This window comes from Penicillium argentinense (genome assembly GCF_028826775.1).
Source record: "Penicillium argentinense strain IBT 30761 chromosome Unknown utg000011l_segment0_segment0, whole genome shotgun sequence".
NCBI classification, from domain to species: Eukaryota; Fungi; Ascomycota; class Eurotiomycetes; order Eurotiales; family Aspergillaceae; genus Penicillium; species Penicillium argentinense.
Window position 1 is genome coordinate 197,030 of NW_026622670.1, and position 22,677 is coordinate 219,706.

The following is a 22,677-nucleotide window of genomic DNA, read 5'->3' on the forward strand; positions in this document are numbered from 1 at the left end:
CACGCAGACCTTTTAGGCAAAGGTTGAAGGAAGACAAGTCCAAATCTCAATTTCAAGGAGGTAGGAAGGAAAAAGGGCGCACTCGGCGACAAGGAAATTCAATTGCAACACGACTATACCCTAGGTAGAAGCGTCGAAATGTGCGACCCTATTGGGAAAGGGCGCAGCGGACCGAACCTTAGTGGCTGTTTGGACTCCATCTTTAGGCCGACGGGGTCGACAGTTAGCATCGTCAACGCTGATCGGCGGACCCAGAATTCGGAGGGCGAAGCGAACAGATTCGATTCCGAACTGAAGCGAGACCAATTGTTGTGCGCCATGGGGTCATTGGGCACCAAAAGGTTCAGGCGAAGTGAACAAGTAAATCGTAGGGCAATAGTGGGGACTCCCAAAGCTGACATGTTCAATCGACAGCCCGACACGACCTGCAGCAATTGCAGCGATGGGCAAGAAACGACCCGGGTCTCTGGGTCCTGAGTGGTGGTCCATCGCAGCGAACGGGTTAGTCTGTACCTCCGCAAGGGCTAGTCCGCATAGTAGTACATGCTGTTTAGCAAGTGCTGGAGAAATGAGGCATCGTCATCTGAGCCCATCGAGCCCATTGCATCCACCCCCGGCCCCGGGATCACGGCGCTTCCATGCTCGATGGGCATGCATATGCAGCAGCACGATATCGCATCGTGGGGGGTTTCACATTGAATCGCATCACACCACCGACCAAGTACATGGAATGAACCGGGCTGAATTCTGCAACGGGATTCCATGTTGACCCGAGTACTTCGGTATGCTGCCTGAGGCATGCTAACAGGATGAGGCACAAAGTGAGGCACGCTAGTCCCAATCACGTAATTCTCACGTGATCTATTCGGTTCGCAACCTCATCCTATCATCGCCGCGGAAAGGGTCATCACCAACCCGACTTTCCTCAATTATCCCCAACAGCCATGTTCGCCGCCCGGACCTGTGCTGCCTCGTCGCGGCAGCTGCTGCGCACCCAGGTTCCTCGCCGATTCGGCTCCTCTCACGCCCACGCCGAGCCTGTGAACGAAAGCTTGGGCGTAAGCTCCTTCCCCCGCCGACCCGACCTCGAGACTTCAATGCGTCCCAACAGACCGCAATTGTCGCGCAATGGACTTGCTAACTCGTAGTTTTCACTTAACAGCGCAGCTTCTACATCACCGTCGGCAGCTTCGCCTCCGCATACCTCCTGTACCGCTTCACCACGGCCCAGAAGGAGTCCGGCTCCGATTCGTTTATCTCCGACCTCATTGCCAAGTGGACCCCCTCGCAAGAGACCTTTGAGCAGCGTAACGCTATTCGCACCGCTATTCTGGAGAAGGCCGCTGAGGACCGCCACTTGCTCCAGAGTGAAGGACCTCGCGAGTTCGTTCCCATGAGACAGAACGAGTATGTTATTTTGCGTTTCGGTTGGTTTGTTTAGGACTAACATGTTTGTTCAGTATGATGAACTCTATCCCTATCATCAACGTTGCTCCCGGCTCCCAGGCCGACCTGAGCAAGGTCGTTGCCTACTACGAGCGCGAGAACAAGGCGGCTGAGGAGGCCCGGGTCGCTCGGATGAAGGATGGCGAGGTCGACTATCTCTACAAATAAGACCTTTTTTCTACTTGGGTTGGCTGTCTGCGAAAGGCATGCGCATTATGGGGTTAAAACATGTACATATACGTTAGGATTGGGAGGTTCATTCCGGCACCTGATCATTTGAATTCCATTTGTTTGAAGACGGCTTTTCTTGGGTATTCATTCCATATACGGGAGGTTCTTCTCCTAATGTCTATTTCACAGCATTGGCAGTCGGTGTAATCTCCAGCACGACCCGACCGACACCTTCAAACTGTACATCCACCTTCTGCTGAACCTCCAACTCATCAGCACACACATTCTTCAGCACAGAAAGGAACTCATCCACGCCACCACCAACGCCAAAATAGACCTTCTTCGCAGCCACGAGAGCCCTCGATTTCCTCGAGGCAGTGCTAGAGTGGCGCAGCAATGCCAAAAGCGTTTCTGAGAATGCAACGAGCGAGGAAGGCGAGTAGATCGTCTCACTCGCAAGAACCAGAGTCTGACATTCTTCACTGCCACGAGAACAGAAGGCAAAATCGACGAACTCAGGAGACCAAGCGCCAGAGATGAATTCAAGGGAGATCCCTCGTCGCACCAGGTCCGACTTGAAAGCATCTAGCAATTCGGGCGTAATATCCAATTCCTCATCCTGGGCCGGAGGAACTTCCCCGCCCACAACCGATGTAGCAGTCTGTGACTGGCTATTCTGCCACGTCAGAATGAGATTCGGAAGCGTGACGAGGCGCAGGACGGATTCATTGTAGTCTGCAAATGTGAAACGAGTCTTGCGTTGCGTCGACTCAGTCTGGCTAAGGGCGTGAGCGAACAGAGCCAGTGATGGGACTGCAGTTCCTGCGCCCAGCTGTGCAGAAATAGAATGTCAGCGGTGTATTCCACGGTTGAGAACTAAACACCACAATGGTAATGGTCAGTGTTACACAGATGTACATACCTCGATGATGTGAACGTCTGTTTGCGCGTCGACGGAAGTCTCGCCGGTGACCAGCTTGGCCAGGTCGAGGGCACATTCCCAGGTTTTGAAACCACCCTCGTAGAAATTGGGTTTCAGATCGCCTTCTTCCAAGCCGGCGATAAGCTCTTCGTTGTCGTGGCCCTCGCTGTCTTCGGCCATCAATTGAGTTCGGATGTCGAATATCTCCCGGCGGGAAATGGTAATAGGTGTATCACCGATTGCCAATGTGTTGAAAGATATTTGTGATGGGAGTATTGACAGCTATGTTTTCGTTAGGATGTGCTGACGCTAAAGGTGGTTGTGGGAAACGTACCCATTCATCCATATCATGCTTATTGGCTTTTACCAGCTCTGGGAGGAAGTTGGTCTTCCCTTGCGGAACAGCAACATCCGGAGTCTCATTATTAAGTTCTGTATCATCGATATCGATGTCGTCCCCGGAGAAGCCGAAGCTGAAGGCCATTTTCAGGTGGGATGTTAATGGTTGCTGCGGAAGATATTTGGCAAGTAGGTCGGAGTAGTCCTTAGTGGATGAACTCTCTCACAGAACAAAAGACTGCCTCCTCTTTATGGTAAGCGACGGCTTTTTTCAAGCTGTCCCGATATTATGGCAGTCGTGAATTGATCTATTCCGAAACTGCCATACCACCAAAAATTGCGGCAATTCGATGTCGATGACTAATCAGCCGCCCACCTGCCCAAAATGGCGATCTATTCAATCGCGGCCAGCACAACACCAAGCAATCACTTTTGCTAAAGGAATCAATAAATGAAGCAATCAAGACGTTTTCTTTTTCATCTGCTACATTTGTCTTGAGCTGTGTGAGTAGGGTTGACTAACTACAGGCCGGCCAATCTTGCTGTATTTATGCTTTAGCTTTGCCCATCCATGGATGAATTTCTCTGAATCGCTATTTCTGGAGTCGGAATCGCACTGCTGTAGCATAGTCGAAATATCACACACAGCTTGCATATATACGTGTCATTCTTATGTCTACCTTTGATAATTCCGCCTTCGCATCAAAGTTGTTCTCATCCCACTTCGATGAGATGAATATATATTTACTGGCCGAAAACTCATTATTTGAAACTCTTGCTTTATAGTGGATACTCCTTTCTCTTCCAATACGTGATTCAGCACTGGTGAGCCATTTGGAAGACAGACCATAGCAAAATAAGATGGACACACAGAAAGATCAAGACCAAGAGGAAAGCGAGGCCCCTCTTGCTGGAGATTACGCATGCGAATGCATGAAACAAAGCAACTGCATTGAGGTTTTTGAAAATGCCAAAAAATACAAAAAGGCATGCCGGGAGGGATTTGAGCAGCGCGTCGGAGAAGTGATGGACCAAGCAAAGAGTCAAAACTCCACCTCTACAAACTCAGGCTACCACTACACACCCTGCCACCACTGCAATACCTTGGTTCCCGAGACTACTGCTTTGGAAGAGAAAATTGTTAAACTCGAGCAAAAGTTCGCCATCATGACCCTAGAAGCCGAGAAGCAAAACCGGCAAAGAGATCATCAAGAGGCCACAGCCCTGAATGGGAAAGTCGCCATCCTTGAACAAAAGGTTGACGCCATGACTGCAGAAGCTGAGAAAGCAAGAACGAAGAGACGAAACCACGAGACTACACCCTTCGAAGAGCAAGACGCCACTCCTGAGCAAGATCTCGCTGCCATGACGACAGAAACCGAAGAGGAAAGCCTCATAGTCTCTACGTCGACGCTCTCAGAAAGTCTCTCTCGCTTCGACCAAATAGTCATCACCATGCTGCGTGAAAACGCCAAGTTGGCATCCCAGGGAAACCTCTTCACTGATACATCTGCGCTTTCATATATGATCTCAAGTATCAAGACAAGGATCTCTTTGATCAAGTATAAAGTTGACATTCTTGTCGCGACCTCGCACGTCGAAAAGCGGGGAACGAATGTAAACCTCAAAACCGACGCCATGACATCCTCCGAGAGGCTCTCCGATTTGAGCCAAAAGGTTGACTACATGGTCACAAAAGCCGAGTGGGAATGGGAGAACAGGTACTCAGGGCACCCCTCCAATATGTCTAGTATGATGTTTACGGATATGTTCGTCCATGTTAATCGAATGATCGATGGAGCTGTGGCCGTGCCAGAAGCTGAGTGGAAAGCGACCATGGAGGAGAGAAAGCACAGCGGCTCCGTTCTTTCATTTAAGATTCCCGGTCCTGAAAAGCCGGAGGCATACGCTTTTGAAGGATCACACACGAGCGAGGATTTGGCAGACGATGAGACTGAGATGGAGGCCCCTTCTGGCGGTGCAACACCGAGCGAGAGCAACTTTTCTTTGCTCGAGCTTACAGATACGGATACCCTTGATATCTGAATTGGGAGCGGGCTTACTTTCAAATCGTGTGAAGGCTGAGGTCGTCAGATGGACTCACACAGCAACGGATTGCTCTCAACTCAGATACGAGGACGTGGAATTGAATAGAGAGCCCCTCGTCAATGATGTTTGTAGCTTCTATACTACTAGCTTTGAAATTGAAAATTGCTCCAGGATAATCCAAATTTTCATCAGAAATTGCGAGTTTCATCTGAATATTTCAGCAGTAAAAGATTACATGCGATTATACAAACCCAATCAGCTGAAGGGAAAAAAGCCAACAAAATACAAAGGAATTTCGAATAATCTCCAAGCACAACTTGTTAAGCAGGTGACTTCAGCTCATTCTACCACCTCCGACCAGATCTCTTCACCTTCTTCAAGGCATTCATCTCAACCCGATAAAAAGCCTTCGACAAATAACTAGGCGCCTTATTTGCCCGCTTCAAAAGCCCATACCCAGCATAAACATCATAATTCTGATACAGAAACCTCAGCGCCCACTTAATATCCTCCTTCCGATATTTAGCAAGACACATGCTAGCCGCTAGATAACGAGCCGGCCTTTGGTAGTACAGATACCGATGACCACTCTCATGGAAGGGAACGGTCAGCAACCCCGACTCACCAATATACCAGTAAGCACGGACGAAAGCCTTGCAGCTGTAAGATCCCGAGTACTGATATTCCCACCACTGCTCGATTGGCGGGAGCTGGTTAATACCTAGAACTTCGACATATAGATTGACTGTTTCGTTGAGATTCAGGCGGGCGAGTAGGGTCTCGCGGAGCTCGACCTTTTGGTCAGTGGTCAGTTTGCCAGCGTGGAAGGAATCAATCATGGTTGTTAGTTTCATTTCGTCGTATGTTACATCCTGGGAACCGGATTCGAGGTAGAGTTGAATTATGCGGTGTGTTGGGAGTAGCCTTCTTGCGAGGGCTCGGTAACAAAATGGGATTGTTGAGAAGAGGTTGTAGAGGGAGGATGGCTTTGAATGTTGTGCTTGGTGAACTTGTTTCTGAGTGGGTTGGTCTGCAACGACTTGGCCTTCAGCGGCCTGTTCTTGGACGACCTGACCTTGAGAGTCTTGCGCCATCTGAGCTTGTGAAAGTTGAACCTTGAGAATGATGAGTGCCTTCCTGGTCGAAATGATTCAAATCGAACTAAGCAGGCAAGGAAGTGAGAATAGTAAGGCTAAGTTGCAAGTTGGTTTCCCATGATCACAATATATGCCTTGATTCAATACGACTAAACCTCTTCGGGCCATGATGATTTAGTTTGATCTAGCCTCAAAAGTCCAAAAAAAGTCTTAGTAGATAGTGATTTATGCAATTTGGGCATAGTAGATGTTGAGTGAGATCAAACTGAGTATCGGTCGAAGTCTAGACGCCCAAATGGGATTAGTGCCGTCTAAGATTCGGCCGGAGTGAGATTTTGCTTTGATTTAATAATGTAGTTGCTATGCGTGAATCCAGCATGCGGGTTTTTGAGTGGACCTTTGGTTACCAGGTCTGCTACTGATTTATGAGGAAGAAACACACGTGGAAATTAACGGAGCGTCTAATAAACACTCCCCAAGGATATTCGTCTATTCTCTAATTCATCATGATGCATGCAATATCAACTCAAATGACAACAGTTCAACAAAACCCCATTTTAAGCAGATCCATTAAGCATACCCATTAATCTTCGCCTCCTTAACAACCGTCTCCAAAGCCTTAAGCACATCCGCCTTAAGATCCTCAGAATCCTCAATACCACAGCTCATCCGAACAAGATCATCGAACACACCAGCAGCCTCCCGCTGATCCTTCGGAATACCAGCATGCGTCATGCTAGAAGGAACCTCACAAAGACTCTCGACGCCACCAAGACTCTCAGCCAGCGTAAAGATCTTGGTGAACTTGCAGAAATCATGCGCAGCCTTCTGTCCGCCCTTGATGCGGAAACTGAGCATGCCACCGCCCATACCGTCACGGTGCTGCTTCTTCGCAATCGCCCGGTGGGGGTGCGAGTCGATGCCGGGGTAATTGACCGCCAGGACGTGCGGGGAGGCTTCAAGGGCCAGCGCGACAGCGGTGGCGTTCTTGGTCGCTTCACGAGCACGCAGGTGCAGCGTCTTCAGGCCGCGGTGGGCGAGCCAGCAGTCGAAGGGCGAGGGGATGGCGCCGATGGCGTTCTGCAGGAAAGAAAGGCGCTCGTTCAAAGACTCGGAGTTGAAGGCTGCAACGCCCATGCAGACGTCGGAGTGGCCGTTGATGTACTTTGTGACGGAGTGGACGACGATGTCGGCGCCGTTGTTGAGCGGGTTCTGGACGTAGGGGCTCATGAAGGTGTTGTCGACAACGACGAGGATGCCGTGGCGGTGGGCGATGTCTGCGACAGCTTGGATGTCGACTAGACCCAGGGTGGGGTTGGAGGGGGTCTCAATCCAGATGAGTTTTGTCTCGTTGGGGCGGATTAGGTCCTCGACATGCAGCTCGATGGAGGGGGAGAAGGTAACGTGCACGCCGTGGGCGGCGGCGACTTTGGTGAAGTATCGGTGAGTACCGCCGTAGACGTCGGAGACGGAGACGATGTGGGAGCCTGCGGCGAGGGATTGCAGGACGACGGCTGTCGTAGCGGAGCCGGATGAGAAGGCAAGTGCATACTTGGCGTTCTCGAGGGCTGCGACGGATTGCTCGAAGTTGTCACTGTGAGATTGTTAGTTGCTGCCATTTCTATGCGCTGGGGTTGCGGCATGTTTTGCGACGGACCGGTTGGGGTTGGCGCTGCGAGTGTACTCGTACAGGCCGACGGGTTTACCGACGCTGGTCTGGGCGAAGGTGGTCGAGAGGGAAATCTTGTGCTGATGTTAGTCGACTCTCAAACAGTCGTGGGGATGCAGTGCGGAGTACATACAGGAGCAATGACGGCACCGGTCGAAGGGTCGTGTGGCGCACCGGCGTGGACGGCCAGAGTGCCAAAGCGGCGGTCGGTAGTGTGGCTGTTCTCAGTCGATCCCATCGTTGCGGATTGAAATGCGAATGCAGAAAAAAGAAAGAAAGGGCAGCAAAAGGCAAGCTTTATGAGCTGTATGATGTGATTGATCGCCGATAAGATGAGATCACCGCCTTTGGAATGATTAGCAAGCAGAGCCGCGTGGAAGTTGCACAATCGGCCGGATTGAGAAGAATGCTTTGTGATCCCAAACAAAAAAAAGTTTGGAGGCGTCAAGTATGGAACGAGGATTTCTTTTACGTTGTCTCCAGCTTTGTCAGTGCCATAGGGCGATCGATCGAGGGAGTGTAAGTGGCTGTCTCCCTTTTGATTTCCCCACTGATGGGGCCGCAGCCGGGCGTAGCCGCGGTGGTTGGCTCGAAATCTCTGTTCGCCGAGCCGAGCATTCGGAGTGTCGGAGTGATGCCTGAGAATTCGGAGACAAAAGAAGCGGTCTACCCTGTACCATGTTGACTATGGATAGAAGAAATACAGATAGTCGATCAGGTACTGGCGTTCTGTCAAACACACGATTGGCCCGAGTAGATCTCAGATTTCAATCTCGACTGGCCCTCCATGACGAATGCGGCGAACCCTCCGATTGCTCACTCCGCCATGCAACCTGCCCTCGGACGCTCTCTTGACCAGGACATGATTGGACCTGGACCTGCTGACAAACTCATTTCCACTGAAAGTACGTACTACTTAATTGAAGGCGTTTCTGAATAATAAAATGGCGTGCTAGGAGACGAGGTCTATGCAAGATGCTCGGAATGAATTTTGAGCCGTCGGTCTCCGGACCGCCGGCATGGGTATCTGATCGACTAAGGAAATGTAAAAGCCCGCCCAAAATACTCGTCAATAAAGTACGTAGTATTCGGGGTAGGTGTATTGTATGGCGAAAAGCCAGCTCACCACCAGGTGATGGGTCCCAAACCAGCCATCTGCATCGAGCCCTGTAGATCAGTTAGATGATGCTCGTATACTGCGCAGTGGCAAGGGATGACATACAATAAGGGAGTATGGCGACTTGCGCTCCATGACCGGCCCATCTGCCAGCTCTGGTCCATTGGGGACCTGATCGTTCCATTCTTCCATTTCAACACGGAACCGCACGACCTCACCGACATCAAAGTAGAAGCATGAGCCTTCGTCATTTTCCCAGATCCAGACTTGGTCCGCATAGTCGCTGCACTCATTAGCATTCTTCTAACAGATCATTTTTTCAGGGTCTGTTCGCGTCACTCACAATTTAGCACCGGGCATAAGGAGCTCTGGCGGGATCAAAATGTCGTTGAAGAATTCCACGGCAACTGTACCGAATCAGTGTCTGTGATAGAACATTGGCAGGAGGCGGAACTCACTCTTAATACCGTGTTCAGTCCCACTGGCGATTTTGCCCAGCATGATCTCTCCCTTGAATGGGCGAAACACGATCAATCGGAATTTCACTGCCTCAACGTCAGTCATGGCTCAGAATCCGCTGTGCAAGATTGCATGTACCGTTCACATTCACGAGACCTGTTCCATGGCCGATCAGACCGTCTGATGACTCTAGTAAGTCGTAGAAGCTGATACACAGCCCGATTTTTTGAATTACCTAAACGAATCAGACATTTGTACCACAGCGGGCTGCACGAGTCTATACGCGCACAAAACTTGTGTCTGCGAGACATACTTTGTTCGCATATTTCTCATTAATATTGTCCTCAATCGCCACGGCGCTGAACTTGGAAAAGTCCTCGGGTGAGATCTGGATCAGATCGGAGATGGTGGTCTAGCACGGGTCAGCATGAAAGATCATTTGATAGCGGGGGAAAACCGACAAGAATAAACATAGTGCACTCGGGTGTGGTCGATGAACAAGTGAGATCAGACACAGAAGATCTCCCGACAGTCCTGTGCTCACTCCTCTTGCTCTTTGAGTATCAGTGAATGGATGTGCACCAAAAAGCCTGTCGCCAATCAACGGCCGAGTGGAACCGGCACGTGACGCGCGAGCTGTCAAGTCGGAAGCTGTCGAGACTTTCGCGGCGCAGCAGATCGTCGAAATTTTAATATTTTTTTTCGCGTTGTTTGCGGCCGTCGCGCGATGGTGTAAAGACTTCTCAAGGGACCTCACAGAGGGATCATGAGTTCCCAGGGGTTTTCGTTCCCTCCACCACCTCCTCCTCCGCCCGTCCAGGTCTCCCAACCCGCCCACCACCCGCCCAAGCATAACGGCCGCGGCGGCGGACGAGGACGGGGGCGAGGCCAGGGAAATCGAGGTCGAGGCGGGAATCACTCGTCGAACGGGAGTCGTCCTCCATATGCCTCGACAAATACAACAGGATACAACTACGCGCAGGCCAACTATGGGTATCCAGCTCAACCAGTGTCGGCGACGTCGTACATGCCTGCGCCCCCGCCCTATCCTCATACGCAAACAAATTTCGCAAGCCCGCCCAACCCGCCTACCTTCCAACCACCTCAAAACTTCCATCAGCCCGCTGGATCGGCCGCCTACACTCCGCTATCACACTACACTGGCCCGGCCAACTTGACGCCCGCCGCATCGTACCCTACTCCACAAAATTCACCACCCTACCCGCCGAATGTTGCTCAGCATGCCTCCCCACCGAGTACTCCGCTGGTGATGGGCTCTGTGCCGTGGGGCGCGGATATGTCTGCTGCAGCACCGACGCCGACACCATACGGAGGAGCCACCCACGGACACAGTCATGGCCGAGGGTGGTCGACTCACCCGCACAACCATCATAACCACGGGAACCACGGACCCAAATCAAGGCCGCCGAACAACAAGCGTGATCACTCCGCTGCCTTTAAGCCTCAGTCCACGGTCCCGCGAACGCCGGCCGCCCCGGCCGTCCCCAGCTTTGGCAACCCATTGCCGTGCAAACCGCCGCCAGCCGTGGACGCCAGTCGCGACGCAGCTCGACGACCGCCTCGAAAACGAAAGCGCAAACACAATCAGCTCGGCCTGACCCCGAAAACGGAGGAGCACGAGTCGAGCGAGGAAGAGGAGGACGGAGACGAGGAGTCGAAACTGTCGCAACCAGGCGCCGAGGCCGCCCCGCTGCAGTTCTCTTACAAGGGTAAAACAAATAATTTGCAATCACCCGCCGACATCCAAGCATGGATTGCAGAGCGGAAAAAGAAATTCCCCACGCAAGCCCGTGTGGAAGAAAAGCAAAAGGCTGCAGAGGAAGCCAAGGCCGCCCGCGAAGCTACTCGACGAGAGAAGATGAATGAGCGGGGGAAAGCAAATGGCAAGAGCGACAACAAAGATAAGCAGAAAGAAGCCCGCAAATCCATCGACGCGAATGCGGACCCGGCGTTGAGCGCGGCGATGAAAGCGCAGCGCAAGGCGGACAAGATCCGACGCAACCTGGACCGGGAGCAGAAACGCTTCGCTAAGGCCGAGGCGGAAGCCGAAGCGGCTCGTCTCAAGGTGGCTGCTCTACAGAAACAGCTGGGAAGTGGCAACAATGAGGAAGAAAATGGAGATGCCGGCGAACCGAACGCCGACTCTGTGCCTGAGCCTCCAGCTGCCGACCCCATGACCCTCGACCCTCCAGCCGTGGCATTGACCCCCGCTAATCCTGTTCCTGCAAAGGCTGAGCCGGCCAGCATCAATGCTGCCGGCCCCTCGCAGGACCTGTCGGATCTCGAGAAAAGCGATTGGACCTCGTCGAGCGGTAGCAGTGATTCCGAGTCAGACTCCGACGAGAGCGCAAGCAGTTCGGACAGTGACTCGGATAGCGACCGCGATAGCGACTCGGCGCCGGAACAAGCCAGTTCGCGACGGCAGGGACCCGAGAAGGTCCCGCCGCCACCGCGCGAAGGCAAGAAGCAGCTCTGCCGACACTTTGCGCGCAGCGGCAAGTGTAATCGCGGGGAGCAGTGTAGTTTCTCGCATGATGTGGCTGGGCGGGCCAAGGCGAAGCAGCAGAAGGAGAAGCAGAAGGATAAGGAGAAGCAGGGGCGCAAGGGACTTTTACAGGCTGTGAGTTCTCCTTTCCCATCCCCACTATTCGTATTGTTTTTTCTTTTTTAATATTATTGTTATTACAAATACTAACAACTCACGAAGCTACTCGACCGACAAAAAGAAGACGAGGACCGACGGGCGATGGAAGTCATCGTCTGGCTGGGACAGAATGGACTGTTGGGGCCGACGAACGACCGTTCGGACGCCCCGCAGATGGAGACCGATATCCCGGCCTAGCTCCACTATCTACGGGCTAACTACTGTATGAGAGGAGTTGGGCACTGTGATGTAGGGCAGAGTTGTCGAAGCCTCGAATTATGAACTACATATCATTATACCATCTGTACCTTATATATTTGCGCTGTACGACTTGGCGTCAGGAACCACGCGAAAAAGGGGCTGCAGTCCGATTGACAACCAGCGACCCGCGTGGGCGAGCCAAATGATAAACATGCGCATCCTCATTTCGCAAACTCTGCAGAAGCACTAGATATTTCCCTGCTATGTGCGATGATATTGCAAGATCACAATGACATTTGATACCAACACTCAAATTTACCATGTGGTAGCAAGGCAGCCATAAGTGCACACTAAGAATAGCCACCTGCTAGGTAGAGACAATGGAGGCATTTCTCCCGACTCAAAAATAGGCCAAGCCTGCTGTGCCTCCTCCAGGATCCTAGCCGAGCCAATCTCCCGTCTGGATGTAGTCTAGTGTGTACCTTAGGGTACCTTTTAGGGTAATGTGTATGTGGGGATTCTATTAAGGTACTTTGCAAGCGAGCGCTGTGAATGGCCACCGCGCGCCTCGTGGATCGCCGCCACGAGTGAATTTCCCAATTTCCCACGGTTCGCCGATAGACACGCTGGCGTGACTGGCCAGCCTCGTCGAGCCCCCGGCAGAGCGACCCTTGAACGGTGCTGCCGGAGGCTAGACTAGTGTCGAGGAGGCTAGGCTGGGTGTTAGTGTTAGTCCTCCAAATCTAGTGCTGCCCCATATAACGCTTGATTCCCTAAACTTCCGGGGGGCGCTGCCTACGCCTTTTGCCTCTTTCCTTCGTTAACACCGGATTTGTCCGCGCCGCTCCTTAAAACCATCCACCCACTCCATTCTTTCCTTCAGCCTCGTTAGCTCTTCGCACTTTCGCTTTCGCGTCTTTATTTCAAACCATCACCATGCGCTTCACCATTCTCGCCTCCACCTTTTTCGCTGTCCTCGCCGCCGCCGCCGGTAAGGACAATGCCTTCAACAACCCGCCCGGTGGCTACACCTTCACGGCCGGCGAATCGACCACTGTGACCTGGGACAACCTGAGCCCCGGCACAATCTCCCTGCGTCTGCAGTGGGGCTCTGTTACGACTCCCACCTCTGGCACGGCTATTGCCTGTAAGTACTCGCCCACAGATGAATCATACCTCCAAATGATTCAATGTGCATGCGCACGCACGGGTTCCAATTCCGCGGAACTAATTCCCCTACCAGCTAGCATCGACAACACGGGCACCTACACCTGGTCCGTCCCAACCGACCTGGTCGCAGACCGCAAGTACACCATTGAAATTATCAACGACAACGACCTGGAAGACTACAACTTCCTGCCCTACTTCACTGTCGCCGGCGCGACCGGCTCAGCCTCGACTGCCGCTGCGACCACTACCAGCAAGGCTGCGACTACCACTACTGAGGCAAGCACTACTACCGAGGCGAGCACCTCGACCTCGACCGAGGCTACCACCTCCAGCTCTGCTGCCAGCACCGCTACCACCGCTACCACCATGACCACCGCCAGCAGCAAGACCAGCAGCTCCGCCGCGTCCAGCACCGCGACCGAGACTAGCTCCAGCTCCGCTAGCTCCAGCTCGGCCTCTGCCTCCGCCTCCTCGACCGATGTGCCCAACTCCAATGCTGGTGTCGTCAACTCTGTGTCGGGCGGTATGCTTGCTCTCGTTGCGGGTGCCATTGCCCTGGTCTAAGGTGTAAGGTGTGTAAGGTCATCTGAACAGAGGACCTCCCGATTTTTTTTTTTTGTTGTACAGCATGTGATATCTACTCTGATTATCATCTGAGGACCTGTCCCCTGCACAGTCCGGGCTGATATGTATGTTCGATATTTGTTGATATGGACGGTTGATTGAGTTTTCATGTTCGCATAATGTATTACCCCCCCAATGTTACTAATGAAAATATTTTATTCATAACTACTCCATAACTCAACTAGTGTTTTGTGGAATTGAGTTTGGCTGCTCTACCCTAGACTGTAGTTCCTAATAAGTGAAGGTTGAGTCGTCACACTTCACTAAGTTATGGTATTCTCCGAGTATTTCCCATCAGCAACAACCCACTGACTCCGACCTAACTCCCGCTAGCCGTTATCACGGATCGCCGTGGGTCTCGGAGATGAATACTACGCTACATAGCCTATCAAGGCTTGACGACTCCACGATAAACACAAACACTCCAATCTCATAACAACGCCAGTGCAGCAACAAACACTCCCTCCCGTCGAAGGGGTAGTGACGACATCAAAGAACAACAATCTAAAAAACTCATTTGAGCCGACTCCCTTGACTACTCTATGGTAAGGTAAACAGAGCAAGGGGTTAATGCAAAGGGCGGATGGATCGTGTAATAAGGATCTGCCGGTGGATCCACCAGCGGGACGCAATTCACGCTCTCCAACTTTAGGGTCCCTCGAGTAAGTGTCCTCTTGAGGAGTGCCTGACCCTCAAGAGGTGTGCACTAGTGCAAGTGTTGGCATTAGTGCGGCCCACCTTACTGACAACCCCTCGTACTTCGTATCTGATATCGGGAATGGGTGCCGACGTCATTGTTTCCTACAGTGGCTAGCCTAAGGGTAGTGGGTGAGGTTCATACGCACTGAATACAAATATCCCAAGTCTTATCATGTACTCTGTATATGGTAGTAGTACCATAATCAGGTACTAGGACAAGGGAACATGTAGGACTATGTAGGGCGTGACATGACAGGTCAGGTTCATCTCCGCCTTCCCACTAATGCCCGCTTCTGCCGGCTGTACATAGTAGTGGAGGTACACCGCCGTCCCTGACTCTGCCACGCCAAAATGCCAATTCTAGATGTTTCACGTCATTTGCATTTCGACCGGCTCAGCCTTCGAGTTCTCCCCGCCTCCAGTCCAGCAAGGCTCTGTCCACAATGCTCACGCTCACGCTCATCTGCCGATGACGACGATGGCAGCCCGAAAAACCACGCTCAGAATAAGCAGAGAGATTCAGATTCATCTCGACTTCGGTTATGCGGCCCACTGCAGTCCAGCAGCTCGCCGAGTACATGAGCAGAGAAAAAAAATAGAAGGGAAGGGGGTTCCCTGTCGCATTCACCGTCTCAGCGAGTGCGATGGCGTGGGTACGACGGCAGGGCAGCCGAAGGCACTGTGTACATGAGTAGGTGCAGACATGCAAGGCTCACCAATAAAGCCCCTCTCATCCAACCTCGTGTCGCAGCAAGGGCGGCATATAAAAAAAATCCCCGCTAGGAAGCGGAGGATCGAAGAAAGGGATATCGACGTTAAATCCTCGACCAAGTGACTCGGGTATTCCCCGACTCGACCTATCAACCTGCCAGAACCAAAGCATCACACATATGAAATATGCATCCCAGACCCCGGCACCCTGCAGCAAGGCAATTGACTAATCGCGTACATCTCGCCTTGCATTGTCATGCCCTAGTTCGTTCACTACAGCACAGCGCGATGGCTGCTAAAAACAGAGTGGACCATCCCCTGTACAACCATGCGCCCTCTGCCAACGATGACAGCTCGGTTCGAAATGATCGACCCGCCTGAGATGCATGCATAGCCGGGGATCCGATCGGTGTAGCCGGGCTATAAATGGCTAGACGCCCGATTTTACAATGGTGTTGATCGGGCCATTCCAGCAAAGCTCGCAACGCACTGCAAAGACAAAGTCGAAGAAGACACTACCACCAGTGTGCCTTACTAGTGTGCTACTTGGTCTATACTTGGGATTGCCAACATGCACAGTATCTATACCATCTCAGCCGCCGCCCTGCTAGGCTTCGCAGGAATCTCGCAAGCCCAAACAAACATCACAGCTCATGCCTGTGCCTCGTCAGACGACTACACCACCTGCAACCGCAACGTCGCCAACAAATGGGGCGACTGTGTTCGCGACTGCAGCGGGAATGGCAATTGCATCGTTGACTGCGGATGTACCGCCCACCAGGAGTATATCAATTGTATGGCGCAGTCATGCTGGAACCAGGTATGCGCGATCCCCAGCCACAACTAAATACAACCAAAACCACATACATTGTGCTGATACTGTGCAGGTCTACTCCTGCGAATACCAACTCTTCGTCCAACAATACTTCGCCGTCTGCCCCAGCGCTACCGAACCCATCCCCTTCTGGCCAGCACCGAACAACGCACCAAACAGATGCTCCTGCGACCTAGGTAAAGTCTTGCAGACAACCCTCTCCGCGCGCAAGGAGCAAATCTCCTGCATCCAGAACGTCACCGATAAGACGCTGGACAATATTCCGAATAATATCGGTGATCTCTCGAATTTGCCTAATGGGGTTGATATCGCTAAGCAGGCGACTGATTGCGCCTGCTGTGGTGCTAGTGCTGCTATCTCTGCGTGCGTTAACCCTCCCCAACACCCAAAAAAAAAAAAAAAACACATCCTCACAAAACGAACACATCCTAACCCACTAACACAAAATAGTTCATGGCAAGTCTGCCCGCACACAATCCCCACGCTCGCAGGCGCCGACCTCTGGCCAATCTTCTTCCCCTCCGATCTGCCCAACTTATACACCTCAATTCCAAATTGGGCCTGGGACAGCTGCGACGATACGCTCTCGTCGACAGATTGTCGAAATGCGGGGTTCTCAGACCCGGATGATAAGTTCTATAAGCCGGGTGATTTGCCCTCGAATGGATCACAGACGCTCTCGAATGAAGGCGGGACGGTGACTGCGCCCCCCAGTGGTACGGTCCTTACTTGGTCCCAGTCGTCCACGACGTATACTGTTACGGCTACCGGGTATGATCGGAAGGCGGTTGCGAGTCAGAGTGAGTATCGGGCGACGGCGACAGGGACGGATGTTTTTGCGACACAGACTTCTACTAACGCGGCGACCGGCTTGAGGGCTGGATGGGTTTTGGGTGTTGTTGTTGTTGTTGCTGCATTTATGCTGTGAACGGTTTGACAACGTAAATTGAGTGAGGTTCATTTCGTTTGTTTTGTTGGTTGGAGGGGTGGTTCTGATGTTTTTGATTGATGGACATGACATGACATGACATGATATGAGGACAGGATAAGATGGGATGGGGATGGAGTTGATGAATGGATTTTCGGATGATGGGTAAATTGAATAATCGAAAAGTCCATTTATAAATGGGTTTGTGGATATAATGAGTGAACAGATTGAACGATGTTGATAATTCGATGTATTCGACGATTTGGTCTACACCTCTAAAAAGCTATCTCTAGAGTACCCAAGATACCCAATGAAGCATCGAATTTGCACTTCTAACCAAACTCCAAACACCAGCGCCTTAAAATCCAAACCCTTAAGCAAGCACACCCATCTCCCCCAAATAGGGTAGATAGATTACCAACCAGGCACAACCCTCCTCAAAAAATTCATAAACTTAAAAAACCCAACGGCATATTCCACATTCCCGTACGGATCAACAACTCTTTCCGGAAACGCAATGCCCGCCCCAAAAAGGCCAGGGATAGGCGGTCCAGCCTGAGGCTTACACATCCGTCCAGTTTCATGATCAAACTCCATCCCCAGACTCTCGCCCTCTTGACTCAGTTTCGGCACGGGGTCCCGCGTGAATCCGACCGCCTGAACGATGTACTGACAACCGGGCAAATGCTCCGCGTAAAGCTCTTTCTCCCTCTTCTCACCGCCGGCAGTGTCAACCTTCTCGATAACCTTCCCAGCTTCAGAAGTAGGCAGTTCCGAATCTTCAAGCTGGGTACGCGCAAAGTCCGCCGCGGACCCCTTGAGACCTGTATTATCGCGCAGAATCCAGCCGTCTTTGTACTCCGCGTACCGGAGTGGGTGGCGTGTGAACCATTTTACGCGGAGGTGCGGGTGGGAGGTTTGGGCGAGTGTGAGGAGGTTTAGGAGGGCGAGGATTGCGCTGTGGGAGGCGCCGATTACGGCGACTGTTGTTGGTGTTGTTGTGAGGGTTGTGGCTAGCTCGCTGGGTTTTAAGACCACGTCCAGGTTTAGGGGCGTTATACTTAGGCCTGGGACTGGGATGGGGAGGTTGGTTGGGTGTGCGCCTGTGCAGAGGATTAGGCGGGTTGTTTCGAGGTGGAGGTCGGTTTCGTTGTCTTGTTTTATGTGGACGGTCCAGTTTGGTTTGTCGGACTGTATGCCAGAGAGTTAGGATCTCGCTGTTGCCGGGTATGTGTGTTTTGAATGCTACCTTTGAGCTGAGGTTAGCTGCCGTGACGAAGCCACGGCAGGCATGGACTTGCTCCATCTTGATCAGCCCGTCTGTCAGGGCGCGAATCATGTCCGCAGCGTAGTGCAGGTGGCACGTCTTCTCCTGGTCCAGCTTGGCCATGGCTGTAAAGGCATTTGGACGGGGTGTGTTTTCGATGACGGTTCGGAAAGGCTGGAGGGAGGTGGCGTAGGCCTGGAACAGGGAGACTTTGGTGTTGCTGATGGCAGATTAGTGACGAACGCTGATGCCGCTGGATGCGATCGTACCTAGGGACCTCGCGGTATTTGCGGTGGACGCGGCCGGATTCGAAGCTGGGGTCGATCCAGGCGACTGCGCCCAGCTGGCGTTCGAGGAGGTTGCCGACGACTGCGACGCCGGCTGGACCGGCGCCGACGACCACGGCGGCGCATTTGCGGGTTGCCATTCTTGAGATCTGGCGTTCAAGGAGGGGGATTTCAGTGATACTGAATTTGGAGATGGTGGGAAATGAAGATGTGGGGGAATTGGAGGGTAAAGAGTTGACAAGAGTTTAGAAGGAGAAAACTGGATTCATTCGGGTATCTAAATAAGCATTGGGGAAACGTCACAAGCCAAGCGCACACCGCAAAAGCAAGAGGGGCGTTCAAAAAGGGGCGTTATAGCAGCCAAGACCGAGGAAAGGGCATGCGTAAGTCACCGATCACCATTCGCAGTGCAGATAACGCAACCAACATCCAGTCGGACCGTCGCCAACGAGCGGGACAGGAACCACCGCAAGATCCCCAGGTCCCCGACACAGCCAGATCAACCTCTCGACCGAGTAGAAGTCAGAACGGGCCGATCGTCTCTCGAAATGACTCCGCCCTCATCTCAGCTGAGTATCCAATGCCTCGAATTGGCTAATGCCTGGAGGAGCCGGCCGAGAGCGAGAGGACAGACGCAAGCGCCCCACTGTCGCGGGCGGTTGCCATCGGGCTGTCGGCTGTGTCGGGTGTGCCCTGGTTCAGAGGGACGACTATCATGGGTTTTCACTGCCTTCACGGGGGCATGGTTGGGGTGACCGGGGGTAATGTTGGGGGTGTCGGATGAATCGCTGGCGCTGAGAGTATCGTTACGGCGGTCGATGGGCCATTTTTGGGAAAGAAGGGAAGGAAAGGTGATTTGGGGAGGCGTTTGGTCTTATACTCGCTGGCTGGCGTCGATCCGGAGGGCTTGGCGAAATTGCGTGATTGCGTACTGCCTCGCTGCCTGAGGCTGCCATATGTATCAGTTAGTAACTATAGGCGTGGTGGTATAACGCCATTAGGTGCCATGCCTATCGGAGGATAGTATGCTACACTTTATTATCTTATATATTTTACTCATTTACAACTTATACATTTATTTCTGGTTCTGCTACTGAAGCATATGTCAAAGACCATGTATCTGTGCAACACCTAACTACCACCTGTAGTTGCATTTAAACCAAGCATAGGGACCAGCCCTACTACTGTAGTAGTATCTGCAAAAGAGCAAGCTGATTCAAACAGCCCAAAAAATCCTCACACTCGCCCGATCCACATAATTCGCCCACCCGGTAAACCTTGCCCGCCCCCAAAGAGCAATCGAGTCCCCAACCTGCAACTCACGAACAACATGTCCATCCAACATGAGCCGACCCCGCCCCTCAGTGCGCTCGATATGATAAGCCTCCGTAGAATTAGCAGCGACATCATCGAGGTAATGCCAGGTAATCACACGATCCTGCATCTCCGAGACCCGAGCCCCATTCATCTGGACCTGCTTGCTGCGCGGGGAAAGAAGTTGATCGCTAGGCTCGAAGTGCTTTTTCACATAGCCCAATTCATCCTCCAGAATCTCCTGTTCGGTTCCATCCACATACATCTTTTTCGTATGTGCTTCGCGAATGACCTCTGTGTCGAACCAGGTCCATGAGCCGTGGTACATATCCTCGCGTGCGCGTCCGCCGCCCTGGTCGTGCGATGAGAGGTGGAAGACTATTTTGCGGCATGGGTGTACTGTGCGGTGGGGGGAGTGGTTTGGGTTCTGATCCCTCGAGGTTCTTGATATTTTAGTGAGTACAATCTCCAGACAGCCGAGGAAAACCACAAGGGTGCGAGACAAACCTTCCGATCATAGCAAAGAGGAACAGTCTTCAACAAAACCTGATCCCGATCACACATCACCCGTCTCTTGCCCTCCATCTCATGCACCGTCGAAGGCCAATACTCCGCCGCATCGATGACAGCATCCACCAACTCAGGCGGTAATCCCTTCCTAATCTTCCATTGCAGTAGGTATCGCACTTTCAGCACGTCCCAAAGGCTAGGAAAGAAATCTTTCGCCACTTCTTTTTCTGTGCTTTGCTCTGGCTGCGAGCTCGAAGAGCTCCCGTCGTCGCTATTATTCTCTTCGTCCCGGTTCGCGCCGAAAAGACCGCGTCGTAGGCGGAAGGGGAGGGACAGCATCGTCGCTGGTCTGTCTGCGGTAAATGGTGTACGTAACGTCAGGAGTAGGTGCGAGCTAGGCTGGAGAGAAAGAGCCGGAGGGTTCACGTTGGTGATAAGGCCAGGCTGCAACCCCACCTGTTGAGCTAACCGGCGAATTCCCGTAAGCGAAGTCAGTTCCCTGTCGGAGAAGCAGCTTCAGGCGAGATTGTGATAATTTGTCAGGGCTGATGGTGTTTCTTTGGTGAGGACTCCTGGAGTGTCTTGGTGTTATGAAGTGGTTATTGACTCAGGGTTGCCTTTCGACAGCTCAGTTGGAATAAGGTAAGCTCTATCTTATCGTCCCCGCACCAGCAACTGCCGCCTTATTACGGTGGATTCTCCGCGGAATTTATAAATCCTTCAGCATAAAGCGAAATATTGAATAGTACGGTTGGGTTTAATTCGTGGTATATATTCAATAAATAATAGTAATTGAGGCAGACTCTCCTTAGAATAGACAAAGGAGTGGCAATTTGCCGTCTTCCCTGTTTACATGACGTCAGTTCCGTCCCTTGTCCCTTCATCCGCTTCAGGACAAATCGTTCACACCGCATTTACCAGCTGCTATAAGAAAGCAAGCTGCGAGTGGTATTTGTGAGTGGCATTTGGGTAAGAGTTGACTGCGTCTCTTTTATTGTATTAGTATGTGGCCCTTCCTCTCCCGGAGTACTCTTAAATTTGCACTGGTGCGAGACAAAGATTTATGCTCATAAGAGGCAGTTTCAACCTCACTCTCAGTCAAACCTTCAGGAGACTTCTCGGTCAAAACGAACCGTTCTGGTGAAGACACTTCTGTATCTAGCATCTACTATGAGATTCTTGGAAGATCTATGAAGATCTATGACATCGACTGCACGGAACTTCTATTGAGGACATTTGATTACAGAAATTGATTCCCAGATCGGGGTTAGTAGTCTCCTATATCTGCTAGGCGTTGAATAATATCTTGAACTCAAGGGTGGCTATAAAAGGATGGTGCAAGTATGGAATGGACAGTTCGAAGAAGGACCTCCGCGTCTCACTGCCCGTGGGCTATACCATGTAGTGTTCCATCTATTTTTTACAAGTGCAGTACAAATGAGCGATTTTAACAGTGGTCACTTTGGCTCTACTGTACTGGCTCATTCTATAAGCCCTATTACTTGCCTAGCAAGAATATCCGCTGATACCTGGGAGACTTTGTCAGCCAAGACCTGAGAATATCTTTACTTTCAATTTATGGTATGTTTTCATTGCGTGGTGCGTAGGTAGTGCAAGTTCCGGTCGTTCGTTTCTGACGGCTTAGACTCGAAAGTCCCCATCAGCATGCTCTTCGCTGGGTGCTTTAGTACCAGTATTGCCGCAACATTTCATTCGAACAGTGAGTTTCAGAACGTGGACTTAACCTTATTCTTCGTATCAGAAGGAGTTGGAGATTATTGCTCGCAGAGCCAGAGCTCATCAATTAAAGGAGAGAATACACCACTACGTACAAGAACACACAAAGACATTGAATCATCCGTTTAGAGTTTGCGCCAGAAATAACACAGCTGATACCTTGAACAAACACCAACAGGCCGATATGTATGCGTGGTATTTACACCCACAAACGCCAAAACTCGAGATCAAAAGAAAAAGGAAAAACGTACATGAGAAAGACATTTCTCAAAATCAACATAAACTCAGAACAATCGCTGGGCAAGAGGCAATACCGTTAAAGAAGTGGAGGGAGAAGAGAGAAGGAAGAGAACAAAAGGCAATTCCATACCCATACAAACACCTCATATGATAAGAGAGAAAGAAGGAGAAAAAAGTATCCAATTTCCTTTCCATGCAGCCGTAAAGGAAACCACATGGG

At 51.7% G+C, this 22,677-nt stretch overlaps 11 protein-coding genes across 11 annotated transcripts; 5 read left to right on the forward strand and 6 right to left on the reverse strand.

Moving 5' to 3' along the window:
- Positions 1-944: 944 nt before the first annotated feature.
- Positions 945-1,614, forward strand: N7532_011073 (putative NADH-ubiquinone oxidoreductase 178 kDa subunit; the record flags this gene model as incomplete). The annotated part of the gene is made up of 3 exons (XM_056623564.1): positions 945-1,058; positions 1,163-1,407; positions 1,461-1,614. The coding sequence occupies 3 exons, from the start codon at positions 945-947 to the stop codon at positions 1,612-1,614; spliced, it is 513 nt and encodes a 170-aa protein (XP_056468552.1).
- A 181-nt stretch (positions 1,615-1,795) lies between these two features.
- N7532_011074 (protein-histidine N-methyltransferase) lies at positions 1,796-3,023 on the reverse strand (the record flags this gene model as incomplete). Its single annotated transcript, XM_056623565.1, has 3 exons — positions 1,796-2,449; positions 2,540-2,821; positions 2,874-3,023. 3 exons carry the CDS (start codon positions 3,021-3,023, stop codon positions 1,796-1,798), a joined length of 1,086 nt encoding a protein of 361 aa, XP_056468553.1.
- Positions 3,024-3,739: 716 nt separating this feature from the next.
- On the forward strand, positions 3,740-4,924 carry N7532_011075 (uncharacterized protein; the record flags this gene model as incomplete). The annotated part of the gene is made up of 1 exon (XM_056623566.1): positions 3,740-4,924. The coding sequence occupies one exon, from the start codon at positions 3,740-3,742 to the stop codon at positions 4,922-4,924; it is 1,185 nt and encodes a 394-aa protein (XP_056468554.1).
- A 347-nt stretch (positions 4,925-5,271) lies between these two features.
- N7532_011076 (uncharacterized protein) lies at positions 5,272-6,021 on the reverse strand (the record flags this gene model as incomplete). Its single annotated transcript, XM_056623567.1, has 1 exon — positions 5,272-6,021. One exon carries the CDS (start codon positions 6,019-6,021, stop codon positions 5,272-5,274), a length of 750 nt encoding a protein of 249 aa, XP_056468555.1.
- Positions 6,022-6,594: 573 nt separating this feature from the next.
- Positions 6,595-7,931, reverse strand: N7532_011077 (cystathionine gamma-lyase CYS3; the record flags this gene model as incomplete). Its single annotated transcript, XM_056623568.1, has 3 exons — positions 6,595-7,618; positions 7,682-7,767; positions 7,827-7,931. The coding sequence occupies 3 exons, from the start codon at positions 7,929-7,931 to the stop codon at positions 6,595-6,597; spliced, it is 1,215 nt and encodes a 404-aa protein (XP_056468556.1).
- An 884-nt stretch (positions 7,932-8,815) lies between these two features.
- Positions 8,816-9,681, reverse strand: N7532_011078 (DNA-directed RNA polymerase III subunit RPC25; the record flags this gene model as incomplete). Its single annotated transcript, XM_056623569.1, has 6 exons — positions 8,816-8,860; positions 8,916-9,093; positions 9,154-9,217; positions 9,269-9,359; positions 9,415-9,504; positions 9,583-9,681. Coding segments are annotated over 6 exons (567 nt in total), but the record flags the coding sequence as incomplete, so codon positions are not given.
- Positions 9,682-10,035: 354 nt separating this feature from the next.
- Positions 10,036-12,132, forward strand: N7532_011079 (CCCH zinc finger protein; the record flags this gene model as incomplete). The annotated part of the gene is made up of 2 exons (XM_056623570.1): positions 10,036-11,910; positions 11,998-12,132. The coding sequence occupies 2 exons, from the start codon at positions 10,036-10,038 to the stop codon at positions 12,130-12,132; spliced, it is 2,010 nt and encodes a 669-aa protein (XP_056468558.1).
- Positions 12,133-13,071: 939 nt separating this feature from the next.
- On the forward strand, positions 13,072-13,869 carry N7532_011080 (GPI anchored serine-threonine rich family protein; the record flags this gene model as incomplete). The annotated part of the gene is made up of 2 exons (XM_056623571.1): positions 13,072-13,282; positions 13,379-13,869. The coding sequence occupies 2 exons, from the start codon at positions 13,072-13,074 to the stop codon at positions 13,867-13,869; spliced, it is 702 nt and encodes a 233-aa protein (XP_056468559.1).
- Positions 13,870-15,910: 2,041 nt separating this feature from the next.
- Positions 15,911-17,102, forward strand: N7532_011081 (uncharacterized protein; the record flags this gene model as incomplete). The annotated part of the gene is made up of 3 exons (XM_056623572.1): positions 15,911-16,159; positions 16,227-16,537; positions 16,625-17,102. The coding sequence occupies 3 exons, from the start codon at positions 15,911-15,913 to the stop codon at positions 17,100-17,102; spliced, it is 1,038 nt and encodes a 345-aa protein (XP_056468560.1).
- A 414-nt stretch (positions 17,103-17,516) lies between these two features.
- N7532_011082 (uncharacterized protein) lies at positions 17,517-18,796 on the reverse strand (the record flags this gene model as incomplete). Its single annotated transcript, XM_056623573.1, has 3 exons — positions 17,517-18,293; positions 18,352-18,589; positions 18,639-18,796. 3 exons carry the CDS (start codon positions 18,794-18,796, stop codon positions 17,517-17,519), a joined length of 1,173 nt encoding a protein of 390 aa, XP_056468561.1.
- A 1,076-nt stretch (positions 18,797-19,872) lies between these two features.
- Positions 19,873-20,819, reverse strand: N7532_011083 (uncharacterized protein; the record flags this gene model as incomplete). The annotated part of the gene is made up of 2 exons (XM_056623574.1): positions 19,873-20,413; positions 20,434-20,819. 2 exons carry the CDS (start codon positions 20,817-20,819, stop codon positions 19,873-19,875), a joined length of 927 nt encoding a protein of 308 aa, XP_056468562.1.
- Positions 20,820-22,677: the final 1,858 nt, after the last annotated feature.